This window comes from Oncorhynchus keta, chromosome 1 (assembly GCF_023373465.1).
Source record: "Oncorhynchus keta strain PuntledgeMale-10-30-2019 chromosome 1, Oket_V2, whole genome shotgun sequence".
Lineage (NCBI taxonomy): Eukaryota > Metazoa > Chordata > Actinopteri > Salmoniformes > Salmonidae > Oncorhynchus > Oncorhynchus keta.
In genome coordinates, this window is record NC_068421.1 from 36,632,875 (window position 1) to 36,650,740 (window position 17,866).

Genomic DNA, 17,866 nt, shown 5'->3' on the forward strand with positions numbered 1-17,866 from the left:
TTTAGTGCTTGTTTGCTGTACCCACACCAAAAACCCACACCAACACTTATTTCCATCAGTGACCAAAACCCGTTCTCGTGCATCTCTTGTCAGTCTGCAGAAGACATAGTGACCAATTTTTTGGGAAGATCAAATCGCAATAAAAGCTCAGTATCGAATCACAACAGATATAATTGTTAGTCGAAATACATATCATATCAGTGCCTAAGTATCGTGATAATATCATATTGTGAGGTCCGTGGCAATTCCCAGCCCTAGAGTCAACACAGTAAATTGGTAGGTAAACAAACAAGCTGATTTGTAAAGAAATCTAAATTTCTTCCATTAATTTGCTATGCATTTCTTTGAGCAATATATCACCATCAATGAATCACTCAAGTCCCTGTGCAAATCCACTTCAGTAATATCCAGTGAAATATGGCACAAAGACAAATGAATATTTCAGGCCTAGCACTCAAAATACAGCAAGTCAAAATCCAATGCTACATAACAGTAAAGGGCCTTCACCTTGTAACGTTACAGTAACTACGCTATAATAAACACGCGAGTTTAAGTCAATATTAGTCCGATATGTATGATCAGATTATCATGATGAAAATGTATTATCTTTAATTACCCATTGCAAAAACGCTCATGTTAAGAGTCGAATGGACTCAAAGGTGTAATTTGAACATTTATTTAGGGAGTTCATTATGATGCACGTGTTAAAACATTTAAAATCTGATAAACTAGCTACATATTCTTCATGCCATCACTCATGTTAAGACCCAATGAACTGCGATATTGATAACAAAATAAGAACAATTGGCAAGCTTGCAAGGCCATTTTAGCCAGGCCTTCTCTGACTGTACATCCTAGTCTTTGTTTATTTATTCGTCCCGACTCTGACAATTGATGTTTTACCATGTTCCACTGTCGTCCTGTACAATCTACATTTCACTACTTGGGTTACTATAATAGCTTTCATTATAACCAGCTTTTATTAGCCTACAATAATTTATTTATATCTCGTTTTACAAAGAGGCCTTCATCTGACGTAGTTAGCACCAGCTAGGTGGTTAGCAAACCGGGCCCCAGAATTTCAATTTGACAGTAACGTTAGCTAGCTAGCAATAGACAAAGAGCCTAGTATGGTACCTTTCAGATTCAAACGTTATCGCGTTACACTTAGCTAAGATGTCTGGTTATTCATATAAAAATGCGGACTAGTCCGCAAATAACATATTAGCTAGCTATGTATGAATGTAACGTTAGCTATGTGGCATGAAAATGCGTAGTCGGTGGTCTGTTGTGGTAAAAACGTTCAACGAACGTTATCAAGACAACAGCACAATAGTGTGTAGCTAAATAAAACCTTTTTCATGGAAACCACCTCAAATGGAATGGCAAATGTCCTCTAAATAACAATTACCCGAGCTTTCCATCGAAAATGACAGCATCGGTCGGACTATTATTAACTTCGCACCAGAGGATTCAGCTGTACTAGCTAACAAGCTTGCTAACCTTTAGCTAGCTAGCTTTCTTGTTAGGACAGGATAGCTACGCTAATGCAATAGTGTATTCAAAGGGAATGTCGGAACTTCATCCAACGACATTCACACGGCATTATCCAATATGTTATCGTTAACTAGCAAACAGTAACTAAATACAAAACTAACGTTTCCATAATCTAGCTAAATAGTTAACGATAGTTCGCTGGCTAGTTGATAATTATTGTATCGCCTCAGTAATATAACAGCTGTCGACGTGTAATAAACGCAAGATTTAACAAAGTAACGTTAGCTACCTGAGATAGCTAGCTAGACAAACGTTTACTTAATTAGCTTCCCATTTGGCTAGGATAGCTAACGTTTCTTACTGCTACTTAGCATTGTTAAGTTTAGTTGGTTGCTTAGTTCTCTTTAGCCAGACTTGATGTTACCTAGCTATATAAACGTTAGCTGGCTGACTGGCTAACAGTGTTGGCAAACAAACATAGTTACCGTTATATTTATTAACGGGGAACGCAATATTAAATTACACGTAAGCTTTAAGAGGTGGTAGGCAGCTAACGTTAATTAGCCGCTTTTTATATTAGCTAGGTAGCTAACGTTACATGTTGACCTTACCCCGATATGATTCGGGTTATGTAGCTAAAGTGAGTGTTAACCGGCTAACAAATGTCGCTAACTGAAAGCATTTCGCTAAGATAATTGCTAACGTTAGCTAGATAGCGAGCTAGCTAACGCTAGCTAGCTGGTAGTCAACTAACTAGCTAAAATGTTTGTTTCGCCGACAGGCTAACCTTATGCTATTTCCAATTCAATAGTTGTTGTTTGGTTAGCGAGCTTATTTTGTATCGCTAGCTACCTAATGTATATTTATGGCAAAACAAGTTGCAAAACGAAATGGCCTCTGAACCTTCTTTGCTGCTTGCATCACACACAGACACAAAAAAACAGGAAAGCAGGAACAGGATTCGAGATGACAATTGGAAACCATATTTTTTTCGCGAGACGGATTCTCCATTCCTCACAAGTATTTCAGTCTTAAACGCTCAATGAGCCCCTCAAACTATTGAATAAGATGCCACTGAACGTTATATATATTATGTTATTACCTATTTGTTCCAGTGTTGTAGTTGTAACAGACAGTGCACCAGCTTCACTCTCTCAGCCTTCACATCAGCTGAGGGACCTGCAACTGCAATATACCTCCGCTCTAAAGTGCCCCATTCTTCCGCTAGGAACTACTTTCGAGTTGTTAAAGTCGACACTGAACAGAACCTGATCCAAATAAATGCATGTATCCAATAACAATTTAGCGCACGTATGTAATATTGTCTACAGTTGTGTTTAGAGAATTTAAAATTATATATCCCACAGTAGGAAAGCTGCGAAATATTAATCCGCTGGGTCGTGACCCCCTAATCCAACAACTGTTTCTCGAAAATATACATGACATTGTGGGTTGATCATTATTTTATTTATATACTTAAATTATTAGCAATCCCTCAATGTATACAATTGCGAACATAATCGCTCTCATTATCACAAAATATTTTGCAGTTATCTCTGTTGTCATGGTAACTATTTGGCGTCTAAAATGGCGTCTCTACTTGGGAAGAAAGTGTTTGAAATAAATGGTCAGGGTCCCCCTCCGACAAAAGATTTTTTTCAGCTCACTGTCACTAAAACTGAGGTAAATTATTATATTTGATCATCCATCTGATATGTATCTTCGGATTGCAGGGAGTTAAAAACAGTTAAAGTGCACAATGCTGGACTGTGGCTGTGGATAAAGGCTACACATTAGCACAGCAGGCATGGTAGACAGCACTGGATTTGGTAGTGTTGCTCTCCATTGACATGATTGTACTTTAAAGTGCTACATATCAATCTCATGTATCAGACATCAGTTTCTGCAAGTAACTTTTCTGTTTCAACATGCTTTGAATATAGCGTAAATACAAGGCTCTGATGATTTGAGAGAACTGAGTTGTATAACAGGCCTATGTATTTTTTAATTTATCTTCAGGTGATATGGAGATCGTGGAAGATTTCTTTGCGGATTGAATTCAAGGGAGCTGCACCTGGAGAAAATAAGATGACCCACGATGACTTTTTGCATGATGCCCGCATGCAGCGTAAGGTTTCCATTACAAGTCTCTGCCATAAAATATTAAGCCTACATCACCTACTCTATTTGTTTTGGTGTAGATGCACATGGTTCTGTTGGGGGTCTTGAAAAGTGCACTGCCCTGAGTAGGTGTGTACTACCCATCTCTAGAACAGGTAGGTGTGGTGTTTGGCCAGCAGATCCTACAGTACACCCAAGCACTGTGCCAAGGGAACTTTGACTACCTGGAGCGCCTGCCCAATGACCTACTGCTCCAAATCCTGGCCTTCCTGGAACTGAAAGACGTAGCACAGCTGGCACAGACCACAAAGAGGTTCCACAAGGTGAGCCTGGGCTTTAAAAACCCAAAGGGCCAGTTTCCCAGATACAAATGTAATCTACTCCTGGACTAAAAAGTGTAATCTAAGGAGAATTTCCATTGAAATTGCTTTTAAATCCAGGACTAGGTGTAATATGTGTCCAGGAAACCAGTGCATAGTGTGTAGCCAAATAATTTGCAAAAGCACGTCTTTCATATGCACATTATTTCATTAAGGGCCCTGAGTTTTTTGAACGGACAAGGAAAACCTCAGGGCCCTAGTTAGGCTACAACACGGTCAGGAAAATATAATCTAGGTTTAGTTAGTGAGCTAGTGTTTCTCTGTCTGTCTGTGTGTGTGTGTTGTATTTCAATACGGAATGGGTTATCCCAGCTCTGCAACTCGCCAGAGTTCTGGGAACAGACTGTGAGGGGTCGCTGTGATGAGCTCACACCTGACATGGAGGCCTTAGCCAACGCCATGGGCTGGAGGAAGATATTCTTTGCCTTCTTCAACACCAAAGAGCACCAGGAGTATGCACAGGGAGGTAGCTAGACACTTAACACAGTGTTACTCCTCTCATAATAAAGATTTGAGGAAATGTTACTTTTTCTGCCAGTAGCACAAGAGTTATTTATTTGTATAGTGTGTTGTCTCTGTGTTTAAAATGCACTAATCGATTGATCTATGTTACGTGAATGTGTATTTCAGGACTTTTTAAATTCTCTCTGCAAAAACAATAAGTGCCAAAAGTTGGTTTCTTTTATTGCATTTGATTTCTAATCCAGTATGTTGTATGCACTATTTACAAATAAAGCCATAATATTACTGAATTAATGCATGTTGCAAAGGAATTGTTGATGTGTTTATTAAATGAGAGTTTATTTGCCAAACACAAGTTATATCAGTATGCTACTCTTTGGGTGTGACTGTGGATGATGTTCTTCAGTTGAAATTATACTTGGTAGTGTCCAATCATGATCACGCTCAATAACAGTAAGAACACAAATTGGTATGGTGTTTTCAATTGTATTAAACATATTGTTACATGCATGCCTGTTATAATAAAGAGTAGGCCTAAAACAGATTCAGCTACTTATGAGATCATGGGTCAGAGATAATGCTGGAGATGAATTTCCTGTTTGAGAGAAACAATTTGGCATTCTTACCACCCTCTGCTGAAAACCAGCTGTACTGAAGGAGCTGTGTGAGGAGGGGTGTCTGATAAAAACCCTATAGCCAGCAGAGGGAGCAAAGTGGCAGAGATGTGCAGATCCTTACGTCAGGAGGTGGATTGAATAAAACAAAGGTCACGTGTGCAAAACAACTGCTACCAGTCAGACAAATGTAATCGTTACTGTTGAACTGTAACCACACTGGCATGAGTTTGAATGTCATCGAAGGTAGGCCTACTTAGCATGTGTCACAGAAAAAGGTGTGAACCCTCTGACTGCAAGGTAAGATTGTCTGGGGATTTGTAATTATTTTTTAGTAGTATAAGTCAGTAAGATGTGCCATTAACCCCACTTAATTTATTTAAATAAAATAACTAATTCTCACCCTTCACATTATAAGGGGAGAGTAATGTAAAACAGAGAACATGTTTATTGATAAAAATACATCTCTACATTGCAACATCACAAAGGAGACAAGTTTTGAAACAATACATGCATTAAAAAAAACTGTCTAAGTTGTAAAAATGGACCACTCAATCATTCAATCAACCAACTGTCCAAATACCTCACCTCGGGGAGAGAAATGGATCAGTCAACCTCACACACACACACACACACACACACACACACACACACAGCCCTGAATGGTACTGAGCTCTATTATTAGCCTGAGTCAGTCGCTAAACACCGCCTCCTCAGCTGGGTCTGGGGGGAAAAAATATTCATTACGTAACAATAAGAGATCGGTCTCCGGCTCTACTTCCTGAATACCAGTGGCTAGGCCTGCGACAGCCAACCAGCCCGGAAGCCTCACTCTCTATTTGAGTGTTCAGGCAGAGCTCACCCTCTTTCGTTTATCCCTTGCAACACATTCCCACCACCCAACCCCTCTTCTTTGTGGGTCAGTGATGCAGCAGGAGTGACGCAGCAGTATCAGGGCCTCATCGGCCTCCAGACGGGCAGCGTCTCAGGAGAGGACTGGAGACAGAATCTGTGTGCCCAGGCTGGGCCCAGACACACACCGGCAGCCAGCCACCAGTTAACAGAGAAGTTTGAAGGTAAATTCCATGACTAGGCCCAGAGAGAGCGGGTCTGGAGCTGGCTAGCTAGAGCTCTCCTTCCCACACACACACACACACACACACACACACACACACACACACACACACACACACACACACACACACTCCACAGAAGGACTGCTCACTTCCATAGCGACAGCGAACGGGCATGTAGGACCATCCGGGAGGAAAAATGTTGGTCGGCTACTGAGCAAGTGTGAGTTGGATGTGCCAGCGCAACAGTAATGAGGATCAGTGTTTATGTACGCATGGTGTGTGTGTTTTGAGAGAGAGAACAAGGCCTAGTCAGGCTTGCGCTATGGGCTCTGTTACCCTGCCGATCAATGTTCCTCTAGTCTAGGCCCCAGCTGGGCTCGGTTTCCCTGACGATCAATGTTCCTCTAGTCTACGCCCCAGCAAGTGGCTACAGACTGACTGAGGCAGTAAAGGCATGCCTTCTTTTGTTGTGGTTTTGAAAATATCCCAGCTGTAATGCATTTAATGGATTGGTGTGCCAAACAAATCGAGGATGTCAGAATAAAGGAAAACATCTACACAATTTCTATTAAAACTAGATGAAATGTGAAAAGTAAACGGTAAAGTCACATCAAACATTGTTGATATGTGATCTGTCTGACAGGGAAGTCTCCAAGCAATTATTCAAGAGTGGAAGAAGAATTCGTCACAGAAAATGGCAACAATGAATCAGCAGGTTAGATCCTTTTTTATTTCTCCAACTTCCACAAATAATACATCTGTGTTCATAGCAATATAATTTGTCCAAATGATTTGTTCAAATTTCAACTGCTCTTTCTGTACTCTTAGTTTGCAAAACATTTGAAGTACTAAAATAATGTGGGATAGGGGTTGTGGTGAGCAAGACAAACGGTAGGTACTGCAGACACTTCATTTGCAGTTCTCAAAACTGTAAAGAACAAAGAGCATGGAGGGTAAAGGAGAGCTAGGCTTATTTGTTTTGGGATGTCGTGTTCGTCTGCAGTGTACCAGTGGAAATCGATTTGTGCAGGCAAGACTACGAATACAGGAAAAGGGTGAGGAAGCAGGCAAGACCATTAACCATACATAGCAGGCATGGAGGAAGAGAACGGAAAGACACCAGAGGGAAAAAACTGAGATAAATAGAAATTGCAATATGGAGACATGATAATGGCCACCCAAACATGGCAAATCATATTTCCTCTGGTTTTACGAGGCTCCCTCCCAGGCCCTGTAAGGTTTGCAACCTTTAATGCTCCATAACACCGTGTTTTTAAGGTAGCACTGTTTTCTTAGACGGTTGCCATAGCAACAAGGTCATGCCAAAGTGTAGCGGCTTACAGAAGTGTGAGGGCTGGCGTGGTACCAGGCTGGTGAACTGCTTCCCCAGGCCAACGCAAGCAGACAGGGGCCTTGATTGCACTCAGGTAACGACAACAATTAAGCCGGGTAGGCCTGCACCAGAAATAGCTGGCAGACGGCTGAGCAGACAGAGAAAGCACAGAGAGCAGAAGGGGACAGAGGCACGGGGATTGTCATGATAAACTGAACTAACACTGGTAGGATGTGCACAGCGAATGTCTCCCATTTGTTTCATGAGGCCAATCTGTTCTGACACCTAAGTCAAATATAAAATGTGCATGGTTTTCACATTCGGGTGCACAAGCTGTATCCCTAAGCCCAGAAAGAAAGCGGAGACACGTTATGCAAATTCAAAAACACTTGTGATAAAACCTCAGTCTTCATACGTGTAAAACGGCTGTCTGCGTCTACAGCAGCTGGCGGGGATAGCAGTGCCCTGCCTGCCTGGTTTAGCCCCTCCCCCCTGCACTCTGCAGTGCTGAGGCATCCCTCTGTGTTCCCATCCATCAGCAGCCTCTACAAAGACAAACCCACTGTCCTCCTCTCCTCCAGCTCTCTCCTCAATCCTTTTTTCTAACTTTGAAAGTGCACAGATGCAGGCGAGATAAATAAGCTATATGTAGTCACCGATATCTCATTGATCATGCTGCTATATACAAACAAGAGCATAGCAGGCTAATTGTGTTCATGAGGCAATGCACTGCAATGTACACAGACGTGCTGACAAAGAGCGAGAGAGGGTTTGAGTGTGCACGGTAGCACAAAGAGAAAGCGCCTGTGTGCATAGGCATGAGACAGATGGCGAGTGTGATGTGTCGTGTTTGAAAGTGAGCTACAGATCCAGCTTCCCTGTAAGATACAGTATGAATGGTGTCAGTGTGGAGGTCGAGCAGAAATGTGATTGTGGGTGCGCTTTGTAGTATGGTTGAAGTTGTATCGCTGTAACCGCGCTAGCAGGCGTGCAGCCTAGGTGTTTTCTCTGATCTGTGCAGCACGGCGTAGGGGTGTGTGATGTAGCACTGAGCCGCTCTGTCTTACCGTCCTCAGCCATGCTTAATAAAGTTGCCGTTTCCTGCTTGGCGACTGCAGAGTAGATGCCGCTGGACTCAAGTTGCCCAGGCAGCAGAGAGGCAGCAGACAGACCCATAGTCCAATCTAGCTATTTTTAAACGTTCATGTGGGAATCCTGTGGTCAATGGTCTGAGAGCTGGGGCAAGCCAGGACAGGACTGGGTGGAAGAGGAGAGAGCGGCGTACTCGACCAGGACCTAGGGAGAGGCAAAGGACGTGGACGTTGGAGCTGGAGTGAGCAGCGTAGAAAGAGAGAGGGAGGGAGTGAGAGGGAGAGGCAAGAAAGACAACAGCGAAAGCTCTGCCTCTAACGGCACCACTGGGCAGCGACAAGTCTAGAAAAAAAGTGTATACTTTCGCCTTCCTTTCAAAGTTTTTTTTAAATTCTTCTGTACAGTAGAGGGGACACTGTAATGTTTTTGGCTGTTATTTTTCTGTGTCAGCTGTTCGCCTTCTGTGTCATTTTCTCTGATTCGCAAAGGTATGTTCTGCACGTTTCCACCCAATCTACAACTGCTTTTTAACAGAAATACACATATTGCACGGGGTGGCTTGAGTGTGGGTTCTGCTATGACATTTTCGCTCTTTGTTTGACTAGACTAGCTTGCATTCGAGACTGTTTTTTTCTCGCCTTGTGGTTCACAGCAATTAGGGGATTTACATTTTTCAGGTTTTGAAATGCACATCGAATGATATTCTAAGGCACAGTGAACTAGGGTGTGGCAAAGAGACATCCTTTGACTAATTCAACATTTCCGCTCAATATGTGAACAGAGTAAACCACATCAAGATGAGAGAATTGGTCATATCAGCCCTTATTGAAAATAATCAACTGAAACCGGCAGACATGCAGGCAATTTCCAGATGAAAATGCATGGAAAGCGGCACAAACCAGGGGAAATCAGCATCAAGGCTGAAGCACATCGCTTGCCGTAAGCGGAAGAGAGAGAAAGTCCTTCGGACTGCTGCATTTCTGCTGCAGACTCTCACACACACCGACCGACACATATCCAGAGTGGAAACAAAGGGCGGAAAGCCTCCATTGCGGTGGCGTTGGAGCATGAGAGATCTGCAGTGCTGGGGCTCGCAGACAGGCAGGGCTCTCTGTGAGGAAGGACCAAACCAAATCCCCAGACAGCTAATGCAGTCGCCCGCCTGCCCCGCCATCCATCTGAATCTGAATCCTAATATGCGCTGCGCCACAGCATGTTGCCGTGACAACAGAGGCCTGTCAGACGGGGAGGCAGGAGGCTGTTTCCCAGCGATACGGCAGGCTTCTCTTCTCTCGGTCTGCTGCCAGCCATATTGTAATCATGGCACCTAGAGAAAACATTAGCAAAAATCTGTATTTTATTAAGATGATTATATATTTTTTTCAAACAAGGATGCGTGATCACTTTAATAAGTTAAGTTACAAAAAAAACTACATATTTTTATGTTTCAATACAGACATGTTAAGTCAAATTAAAGTGTTTATGGCCTGGGGCTGAATGTATGTTTTTTTGCTGTGCAATTATGTAAACCTAACCTCTGTCGTTAGGTTATTCATTCTTCCCTGCCTCTTCTGAGTAATATGTAGCACGTAATGCTTAGGACAGTCAGTTGAAACAGACCTGAAAATGAGAACATTTTCAATGATATTAAAACACACGTAGGTGTAATGTAGGTGAACAAGCAACTGGGTGCAATAGGAATGCCCCTCGGGAAGTATTCAACCGAGGGTATATGGAAAGTGATCTTTTTGTTAAGAAGAAGGGGTCTCATCTCAACATCATGGTCTAATGGCAATCTGGAGCAGGGACAAACGGTACCCCATAAACGGGCAGCCATTTTAACCTACCCCAACAGCTCACCAACAACAAGGATAAAAAAAAAATAGAAAATGGCCACCATGCCATGGAAAATTCCAGTAACAGCATTCTGTAGCGCATATGTATAACCGGTCGTACTATATGCATAACAACAATGCCACAATTGCAGAGCCGAACTATACCATCAGATAGCCTTGTTCTCTCTGTAAGCAAAGCTGTGATGCTGTCCGAAGCACCTCTGCCGGACATCAGGGTTACATCGTTGATGTCTGACAGGGAAAGAATACATTTTGTATTAGGAAGTATGTTGTGACGCTGATCTTAAAATAAAGAAGTGTCCAGAGACCTCTTTGGATAGAAGTCAGGGACAAAAATCACAGGATGCTCATAAAAATAGAACTATATAGCCTAGGCATCAGCAGCATATAGGCAGAATCATGTTAATAAGTCATGCAAACAGAAAGTAAAAAAGAATGCTCATACCAGTAGGCTACATTTAGGTTAACTGCAGAAGCTATTTGAAGCTATTTGCCTTTGCGTGTAACCTAAGCATCATCCTGTGTGAGAGTCTGACAGAGGTGTTGCGTTGCCTCAGACCAGTTCACACAGTGACATAGGCACACCCCTGGGTGAAACACACAGGAAGTGCTGTGCTCTTTACATTTTCTCTTAGGTTAGACAGAAAGATAAGAGACATGAAAATCCCATTGACCCACATGCAACAGCATCGGAAGACTCAGCATATTATTGCCATTACACACAAACATAAAACAACACCCTGTGCACAGGTGTCAATTCAACATCTATTCCACATTTAGTTCAATGTAAGTTCATTGAAATGACGTGGAAGCAACGTGGAAGCAACGAGCGTGTGCCCAGTGGGAATGCTCTACAGATGTCTATAGATGCATGTAGTGAAACAGATGGCGTTTTGTGTAAGCTGCATTAGTGACTGGATTAGCAACTGAATTCTGCTCTAAAAAGAGCTAAATCGTCTCAGCAGGAGTCAACATGGTGGTCGTTCCTCTACAGTGGCTCTATAGCCCAGTGCAGCTGCCCAGTCTCGATTATAAAGTGTTGGTTAAGTATCCCTGTGTGACTAAGCTGTGTGTGGGTCAAAACATTCCTCCAGTGCTTACGGATAATTAACTAATGCTAGGGGCAGAAAGGACGAATGAGTCAGGGGAGACAATCTTCCCCATCTCATATACTGCCATCAACCTGAACCCAGTGTGCTTCTCAGTATGAAATATGCTGATGTACCTGCCAGCCAGTAAGGGCGATGACTCTGGCATGGCTGGTCACCTGGAACGGCATTAAACGACTGACTGAAGTAGATTAAACGAGTCCACATCCTGGCTGAATCACAACATGTTTGCCCTCACTGTAGTTTCCACTCCACCAGCTGTATCACTGGGTGGAAGTCATTTTGCTTCAGGCACTTCACTAGTGCATGCTTAGTCAGGGTTTATTAAGCCTACAGACTGTAGTCATTCTGCATTAAGTAGCCTAATGTGCCTCATCAGCTTGGTCAACAACAAAAGTCTCCAGGAAGCAATAAGTCTTCAGGAATAGGTTACAAATAGAAATATCTATCACAATCGAGGCAATTATTCAAAATGTAAAATATAATAGTGTCTGTAAGCAAGGAGTTGAATTCAATTGGTTTTCAAACAATGATGAGTGCTCTTATTTCCAGGTGTATTTCCAGGCGTTTTTTAAAAATAGAATCATTCTAAATTCTTCATGTACAAATGGTTATTCAAAGCACTGAACATTTTCTAAGGGTAATGTCAAGAGGACATCTTTGTGCCGTTGTAACTTTTTACAGAAGTATTACATTAGTATATTCTCATGAGAACTAGATAGTGTTATGGTTAATCTATTTGAATAGGCTTGTGGCAAGTAACATATGGCCTACAGTTCTTCAAGGTATAGCATGCCAGCATCATCTCCTTAAACATTGCTGCCATCTAGTGTGACAAAGTAAGAACAGCTGGATTGCTTTCCTATAAAACTGACACACATTCCACTTGATTTCCATACGGCCATTACTGCCAAATCCAGCCCATGCTTCATCAAAGTAACTTAAATCATATTCCTTAGACTATCTCTGTATGGAAAGAATCAAAATGCAGAATAAATAACACGATTTCCAATTCCACATAAGAAAATGTGTGCATCCCTTTCATGTTTTTTCTTTTAATATTCCAGAAAGTCATTTCATATTTTTTACATTTTAGTTATTTAGCAGACACTCTTATCCAGAGAGACTTACAGTATTACTGTAAGTGCATACTTGTCGCCTGTGGGAATCGAGCCCACAACCCTGACGTTGCAAGCGCCATCCTCTACCAACTGGACTCAGTTGGTACAAATGTAATGAATGTGTTCATATTGTGAATATAAGCAATGTGCATAAGCAATTGGCTATCAATGTTTTCAAGCCAATTAGAATGCCTGTTTCCTTTATGTCCTCTCTGCAGATGACGGTGGCGTCTCCCTGCACCCAGGGCCTGGTGGACAGCTCCCATTCCCAGGCGCTCCTCAGCAGGCTCAACGAGCAGCGCTCCCAGGGCCTCTTCTGTGATGTCACCATCGTGGTGGAGGATGTAAAGTTCCGGGCCCACCGGAACATCCTGGCTGCCTGCAGCGGATACTTCCGCAGCGCCTTCACCTCCCCTGAGGTGTGGACTTCCAGCCAGATGCTGGAGCTCATGGACCTGAGGTCTGACGTGTTTGCCAGCATCCTCAACCTCATCTACTGTTCAAAGGTGACATCATCACCTAGCACAGAGGACACTAGATGCCTGATGGCAGCTGGAAAAAGACTGGGGATTCCCTTCTTAGAGAAACTAGTGGAACAAGACAGGCAGGACTCAGGTGGGCCAAAGATCCAGACCTCAACCAACCCTGTTAAGACCACAGGCCGTAGTAAGGCCCGTGGGCCCCGTAAAGCGAAGGAGAAGACCTCCAGGCCAGATCAGCCAGACAGTGCAAGAGGCCCGCGGATCACCAATGCTTTCTCTATCACTGAGGTGGGTCCCGGGAATAACCTCTTCACCCCACTAGACCTGCACAGTGGTAAGAGGCAGTCACCTGACCTTGGACAGACCCCAGCGGGCTGCCCTGCCCCCTTCCCCCTCGCGGTGGACAATGAGCCCATGCAGGCGCTGTCGGAGCATTCCTACGCAGTCATCAGCCAGGGACCCAGGGACCCTGAGTACAGGGCTGGCGACCAGGAGGACAACAAGAAGGGCACCAAACCCACACAGTCCCAATCAAGGCAACTGACCAACAGGAATAGTGGCCCACTCAAAAAGCGACACAGACTACGAGTCGCTTTGAATAAAAGCACACCTCCAACACTGGCTGTAGCACTTGAACCTGTGCATCCTACTGGAAGCAGCCGGGCATTAACTAAGCCCACTGTACAACCTGTGGGAACGTCACCCCCGTCATTATACCCACAGACAGATGTGCATACAAGCAGGGCCAATGAGCTGCCTCTAGCCATGGATAATGGCTACAGGGAACTGGACCCACCTCCACTTTCACCCCACACAGAAGATAGCATATCAATCTATGGCTGTGAGCACTGTCCAGAGATATTCACCAATAAAGCACTTCTCACAGTACACACAGAAATGCACAAAAAAAGGTTTGTCAGTCATTTGTTTTGCAAGTTTTGTCGCAGGAAGTTCATGCATTTGAAGCGGTTGCGGAACCACGAGACGGTGTGCCCGAAAGCACAGAGTGGCTCGCCTGAACACGAGCCCCAAGGCAAAGAGGACGGAGCAGACCATTATTCAGACAGCATGCCGAGCATGGACAATACAGTAACTAATGTCCAGTTATCTCTTCCTGAACTCCCTGACCCTTTCCCTCCAACCAGCCTCCAAATGAACCCCACCTCAAAAACACTGCAGGCTGTAGATAGGTTAGTGAAACCTAGTGGAGGCCAGAGGGTCTATAACTGCAGTGTGTGTAAACGGGCATATGTGACTATCTCCAGCCTGAAGCGCCACGAGAATGTGCACTCCTGGCAGAGGGCGTACCCCTGTCACTACTGCAATAAAGTGTTTGCCCTAGCCGAGTATCGCACCAAACACGAGATCTGGCACACAGGTGAGCGTCGCTACCAGTGCATCTTCTGCTTAGAGACCTTCATGACCTACTACATCCTAAAGAACCACCAGAAGGCCTTCCACGGAATCCATCCCAGATTGTCTGTGAATAAGAAGTCAGCAAATGGTGGATTTAAGGGCAGCGTTTACCCCGTCAAACTCTACAGGCTTCTGCCTATGAAGTTTAGAAAGAGACGGTACAAGACTTACAGTCAGACCTATTCAGATGAGCTGCAGGGCAGCGAGCAGGCCCCACTGGGATGCAGCTCTCCCATCCTTCCATTTGAAGATGTTGGCGCTATGGGTAAGCAAGATTTTGCTTTATTCTCAATGCCTGTGACATTCATGGCCACTCCAAAGGTGGTAGCATCAGTAATGCCACGCATCAGTTTTGATCAGCCCTGTGACCAAGATGTGGACCAAGATGCAGACCCAGGAAAACAGGCCTCTCACTCCGAACATAATGGGCCTCCATATAGCTATACTACCCCCTTGGCCATAATGCAGGCAGGTGGGGAGTCCCCTGCACTGGACTATGGAGATGGTGCCGCATTCCAAGGGTTTAAGAACCCGGAGGGCAACAGTCATAATCTACCGTTCCTAAAAATCAACCCACCCAGCTCTCTGAACAGGCTATGTGAGCTCTCAGCTGCAGCACAGAAAATTGAAGCCATGACCAGTCAGCTTTTTATGCCAGGGGCTGAGAGCCTGGCACCTAGCAAGACTGCAGGGGGGGAAACTGAAACATACATTGCCACGCCTGCGTGTCCAGGTCCCTCCGTGGATGGTCATGTTCTGCCACTCTGCCAGATCACAGTGAAAATTGGCAACGAGGCCATCATTCGCCGGAGGATCAAGGGCTCCAAGCTGTTCCCCAGGAAGAGGAAAATAAGCAGCGGGAGCCAGGTAGAGGAGAGGTGTCGGGACCAGGGCCGACCTGCAGAGGGCAGCATGGAGAGCTCCAGCCTCCGCTTCAGGACAGAGGTCACTTCTGTCATAGAGCCAGAGCCATGCGATGACCACACTGACCGTGACACAGCTGACAAGCTCTGGCGTCCCTATTACTCTTACAAACCCAAGAAGAAGAGTAAGAAACTGAGATCCAAACACAGAAAAGAGATACGTTGTCTACGCTATTCCATGACATCCTCAATAGTGCCCAGGACCAGAAAAGACTACGTGGATAAAGGATGCAGAAGCGCTGAAGAGAGCATCTCCAGCGAGGGTACAGAGCTGAAACAACGTCTCAGAAACACCAGCCCAAAGACGACGTACACCTGTGACATCTGTGCAAGCACCTTCATAACGGGATCGGGTCTGAGAGCACATGTCATTGGCTGCCACCCAACTTTCTGTCGGACCTGCGCAAAGCAGTGTCCCCCCAGGGAAACCTCCAGTGCCAGCTGCGAGGCCACTGAGGACAACAGGGATTACATATGCAAGAGCTGTATGGAAAATGGCTCCTGCTTTGACAACTGTGCTCGCAGCTCCAGCACAGAGAAGCGGTATCGCTGCTCCTTCTGCCCCCAGCGCTTCCTCTACCTTGCAACCAAGAAGAGCCATGAAAAAAAACACAAGGAGACAGCAGGAAAGGGGTACAGCAACGACGACTACCCCACAGTCCCAAAACGGCCAGCAACTTTGGACTTAGGCCTAAATCTGAAAAAGCTTGTCATCAAAACAGAGGAAGGGGAGGATCAATATAGCATCGACAAGGAGAGCAAAGTGGCAGCGGGATCACTAGGCAGGTTCTCAACAGAGAAGATAGAGCCTAAGTATGAGGAATGGGAGGACACAGGTGACTACATGTCAGTGGCGCCCAAAAAAGAACATCCATTTAGAATAAACAGTGATGGACACTATCAGAAAGAGAGAAACTCCAACATGAAAACTACAATGTCACCCCCCTGCACTGACACCTTTTCTCTTTCCCCTTCAGAAAAGCAGTATAGAAAGTCTAAAAAGCACTTTGAACACAAACGGCAACATCAGAAAAGCCTCACTTCCAAAAGGCAGAAGCAAGTAGACTTTATGGGCAGAGAGACACCCAGTCAAAAGGCCCCTCTGACCACACCAGGAGAAGACAGTCATTTTAGCTATGGGCAGTCTTCTTCTAGCTATGGGCAGTCTTCTTCTACACATCTGAAAAGAGATTCTGTCACTAGGGGAACCACTCGCTCCTTGCCCAAGTCAGAGAAGTGTACATACAGTGTAAAGAGGAGTCCTTTTAACAAAGATAATACTTATCATTCAGGAGGGAAATACTTTTAAGTGACTATATGCCTATGCAGTAAGTTGCAGACCAACAGTAAAATACATATGTCAATATGCTGTGCTTGATATAGGTTAGTTTGCCCAAAATAATGGACCCAAACTAAATCAAGCGCACCTCAAGTACTTTGAAAACATAATTGGATTGTTATGTTTTTGACCCGGGTCTGGAAAACAGATATAATAAGTTGCCAATGAACAGCAGATATTGAATATGAGGACCTAACTGACATCTATGTAAATTGCATTTTCTTCATTCTTATAACACAAATCTTTTTAAAAAAAGGGGATTTATTTTTGTACTTTTTTCCTTGCTTTTTGAGACTATTTCATAATGATTGTGCAGCCCATATTCTATACATATGCTAACTGTGCATAGTTATTTGCACTTTATAATAATTCAAATGTTTGACTTTATAGGCTACCATTCATATAAAGTCTGTCCACCACTTTGGTAGTGTCATTACCACTGACAGCACCACATGCACCATCAAAATGAATGAGAATCCCCATGTGTGTCTTTCAAAATAATATACATGACATGTTACAAAGTTGACAAACTGACAAGTTGACAAAATGCAGTTTGTGTGTCAGAGGGAATAACTCATTCATGAACAAGTAGATCATGACAAGAGGAGAGCACACATGCCTGTTTTGATATTCACGTGTCTTGGGTTATTTAGATAAATAAACAATCAACCGGTCTGGAATTGCCAAGAAGAGCTGTTATGCGACATTCTGGAATTAAGAGGACTAATTATTGCATGGCACACACACACCCTCCTATTGTTGGATTAAATAAGTACACAGAATATGGAGCCAGATAGCTACCAAAAGGTTGAATGTACGTATCGTGACAAAATCCAGACGTAAATTGTTCAGATCGTAAGAAAAGCCATGCGTGAAACGTAAGCGTGAAACTTCATCTGTGAACATACAAATACCATGTTAATTATGGACTAACATTTTAGGCTTCAACAAATCTCGTGTTGTAATTCTGACATACAATAATATCTTTCAGAGTTCTGGAAGTTTCATCTCACCAAAAAAATGTTATTTTACACCCAACGGATTG

The 17,866-nt window shown here is 43.8% G+C and overlaps 3 protein-coding genes and 1 long non-coding RNA gene across 19 annotated transcripts in view; 2 read left to right on the plus strand and 2 right to left on the minus strand.

Annotated features, from left to right (window-relative positions):
* Window positions 1-2,757, minus strand: part of LOC118383788 (E3 ubiquitin-protein ligase TRIP12) — a 52,511-nt gene extending 49,754 nt beyond the window's left edge. For 13 of the 15 annotated variants that reach the window (XM_052523499.1, XM_052523489.1, XM_052523484.1 and 10 more), the window contains exon 1: window positions 2,600-2,757. The gene's annotated coding sequence lies outside the window, so the exon portion shown is untranslated. The remainder of the gene's footprint in view (window positions 1-2,599) is intronic. The other 2 variants (XM_052523439.1, XM_052523434.1) reach the window with 1 other exon arrangement.
* A 312-nt stretch (window positions 2,758-3,069) lies between these two features.
* Window positions 3,070-4,750, plus strand: fbxo36a (F-box protein 36a). The gene is made up of 4 exons (XM_035770161.1): window positions 3,070-3,180; window positions 3,517-3,625; window positions 3,769-3,941; window positions 4,311-4,750. The coding sequence occupies exons 1-4, from the start codon at window positions 3,085-3,087 to the stop codon at window positions 4,470-4,472; spliced, it is 540 nt and encodes a 179-aa protein (XP_035626054.1). The 5' UTR covers window positions 3,070-3,084; the 3' UTR covers window positions 4,473-4,750.
* A 1,791-nt stretch (window positions 4,751-6,541) lies between these two features.
* LOC118383274 (zinc finger and BTB domain-containing protein 38-like) lies at window positions 6,542-17,240 on the plus strand. 2 transcript variants are annotated; one of them, XM_035769879.2, is made up of 2 exons: window positions 6,542-6,865; window positions 12,880-17,240. In XM_035769879.2, the coding sequence occupies exons 1-2, from the start codon at window positions 6,845-6,847 to the stop codon at window positions 16,789-16,791; spliced, it is 3,933 nt and encodes a 1,310-aa protein (XP_035625772.1). In that variant the 5' UTR covers window positions 6,542-6,844; the 3' UTR covers window positions 16,792-17,240. The 2 variants fall into 2 exon arrangements, with proteins under 2 accessions (XP_035625772.1, XP_035625822.1); XM_035769929.2 differs by lacking the exon at window positions 6,542-6,865 and adding an exon at window positions 8,832-9,063.
* On the minus strand, window positions 6,850-12,872 carry LOC118383896 (uncharacterized). The gene is made up of 2 exons (XR_004825766.2): window positions 10,111-12,872; window positions 6,850-9,902 (listed from the first exon to the last, which is right to left on the minus strand). It is a non-coding gene; the product is annotated as an uncharacterized LOC118383896 (long non-coding RNA).
* Window positions 17,241-17,866: the final 626 nt, after the last annotated feature.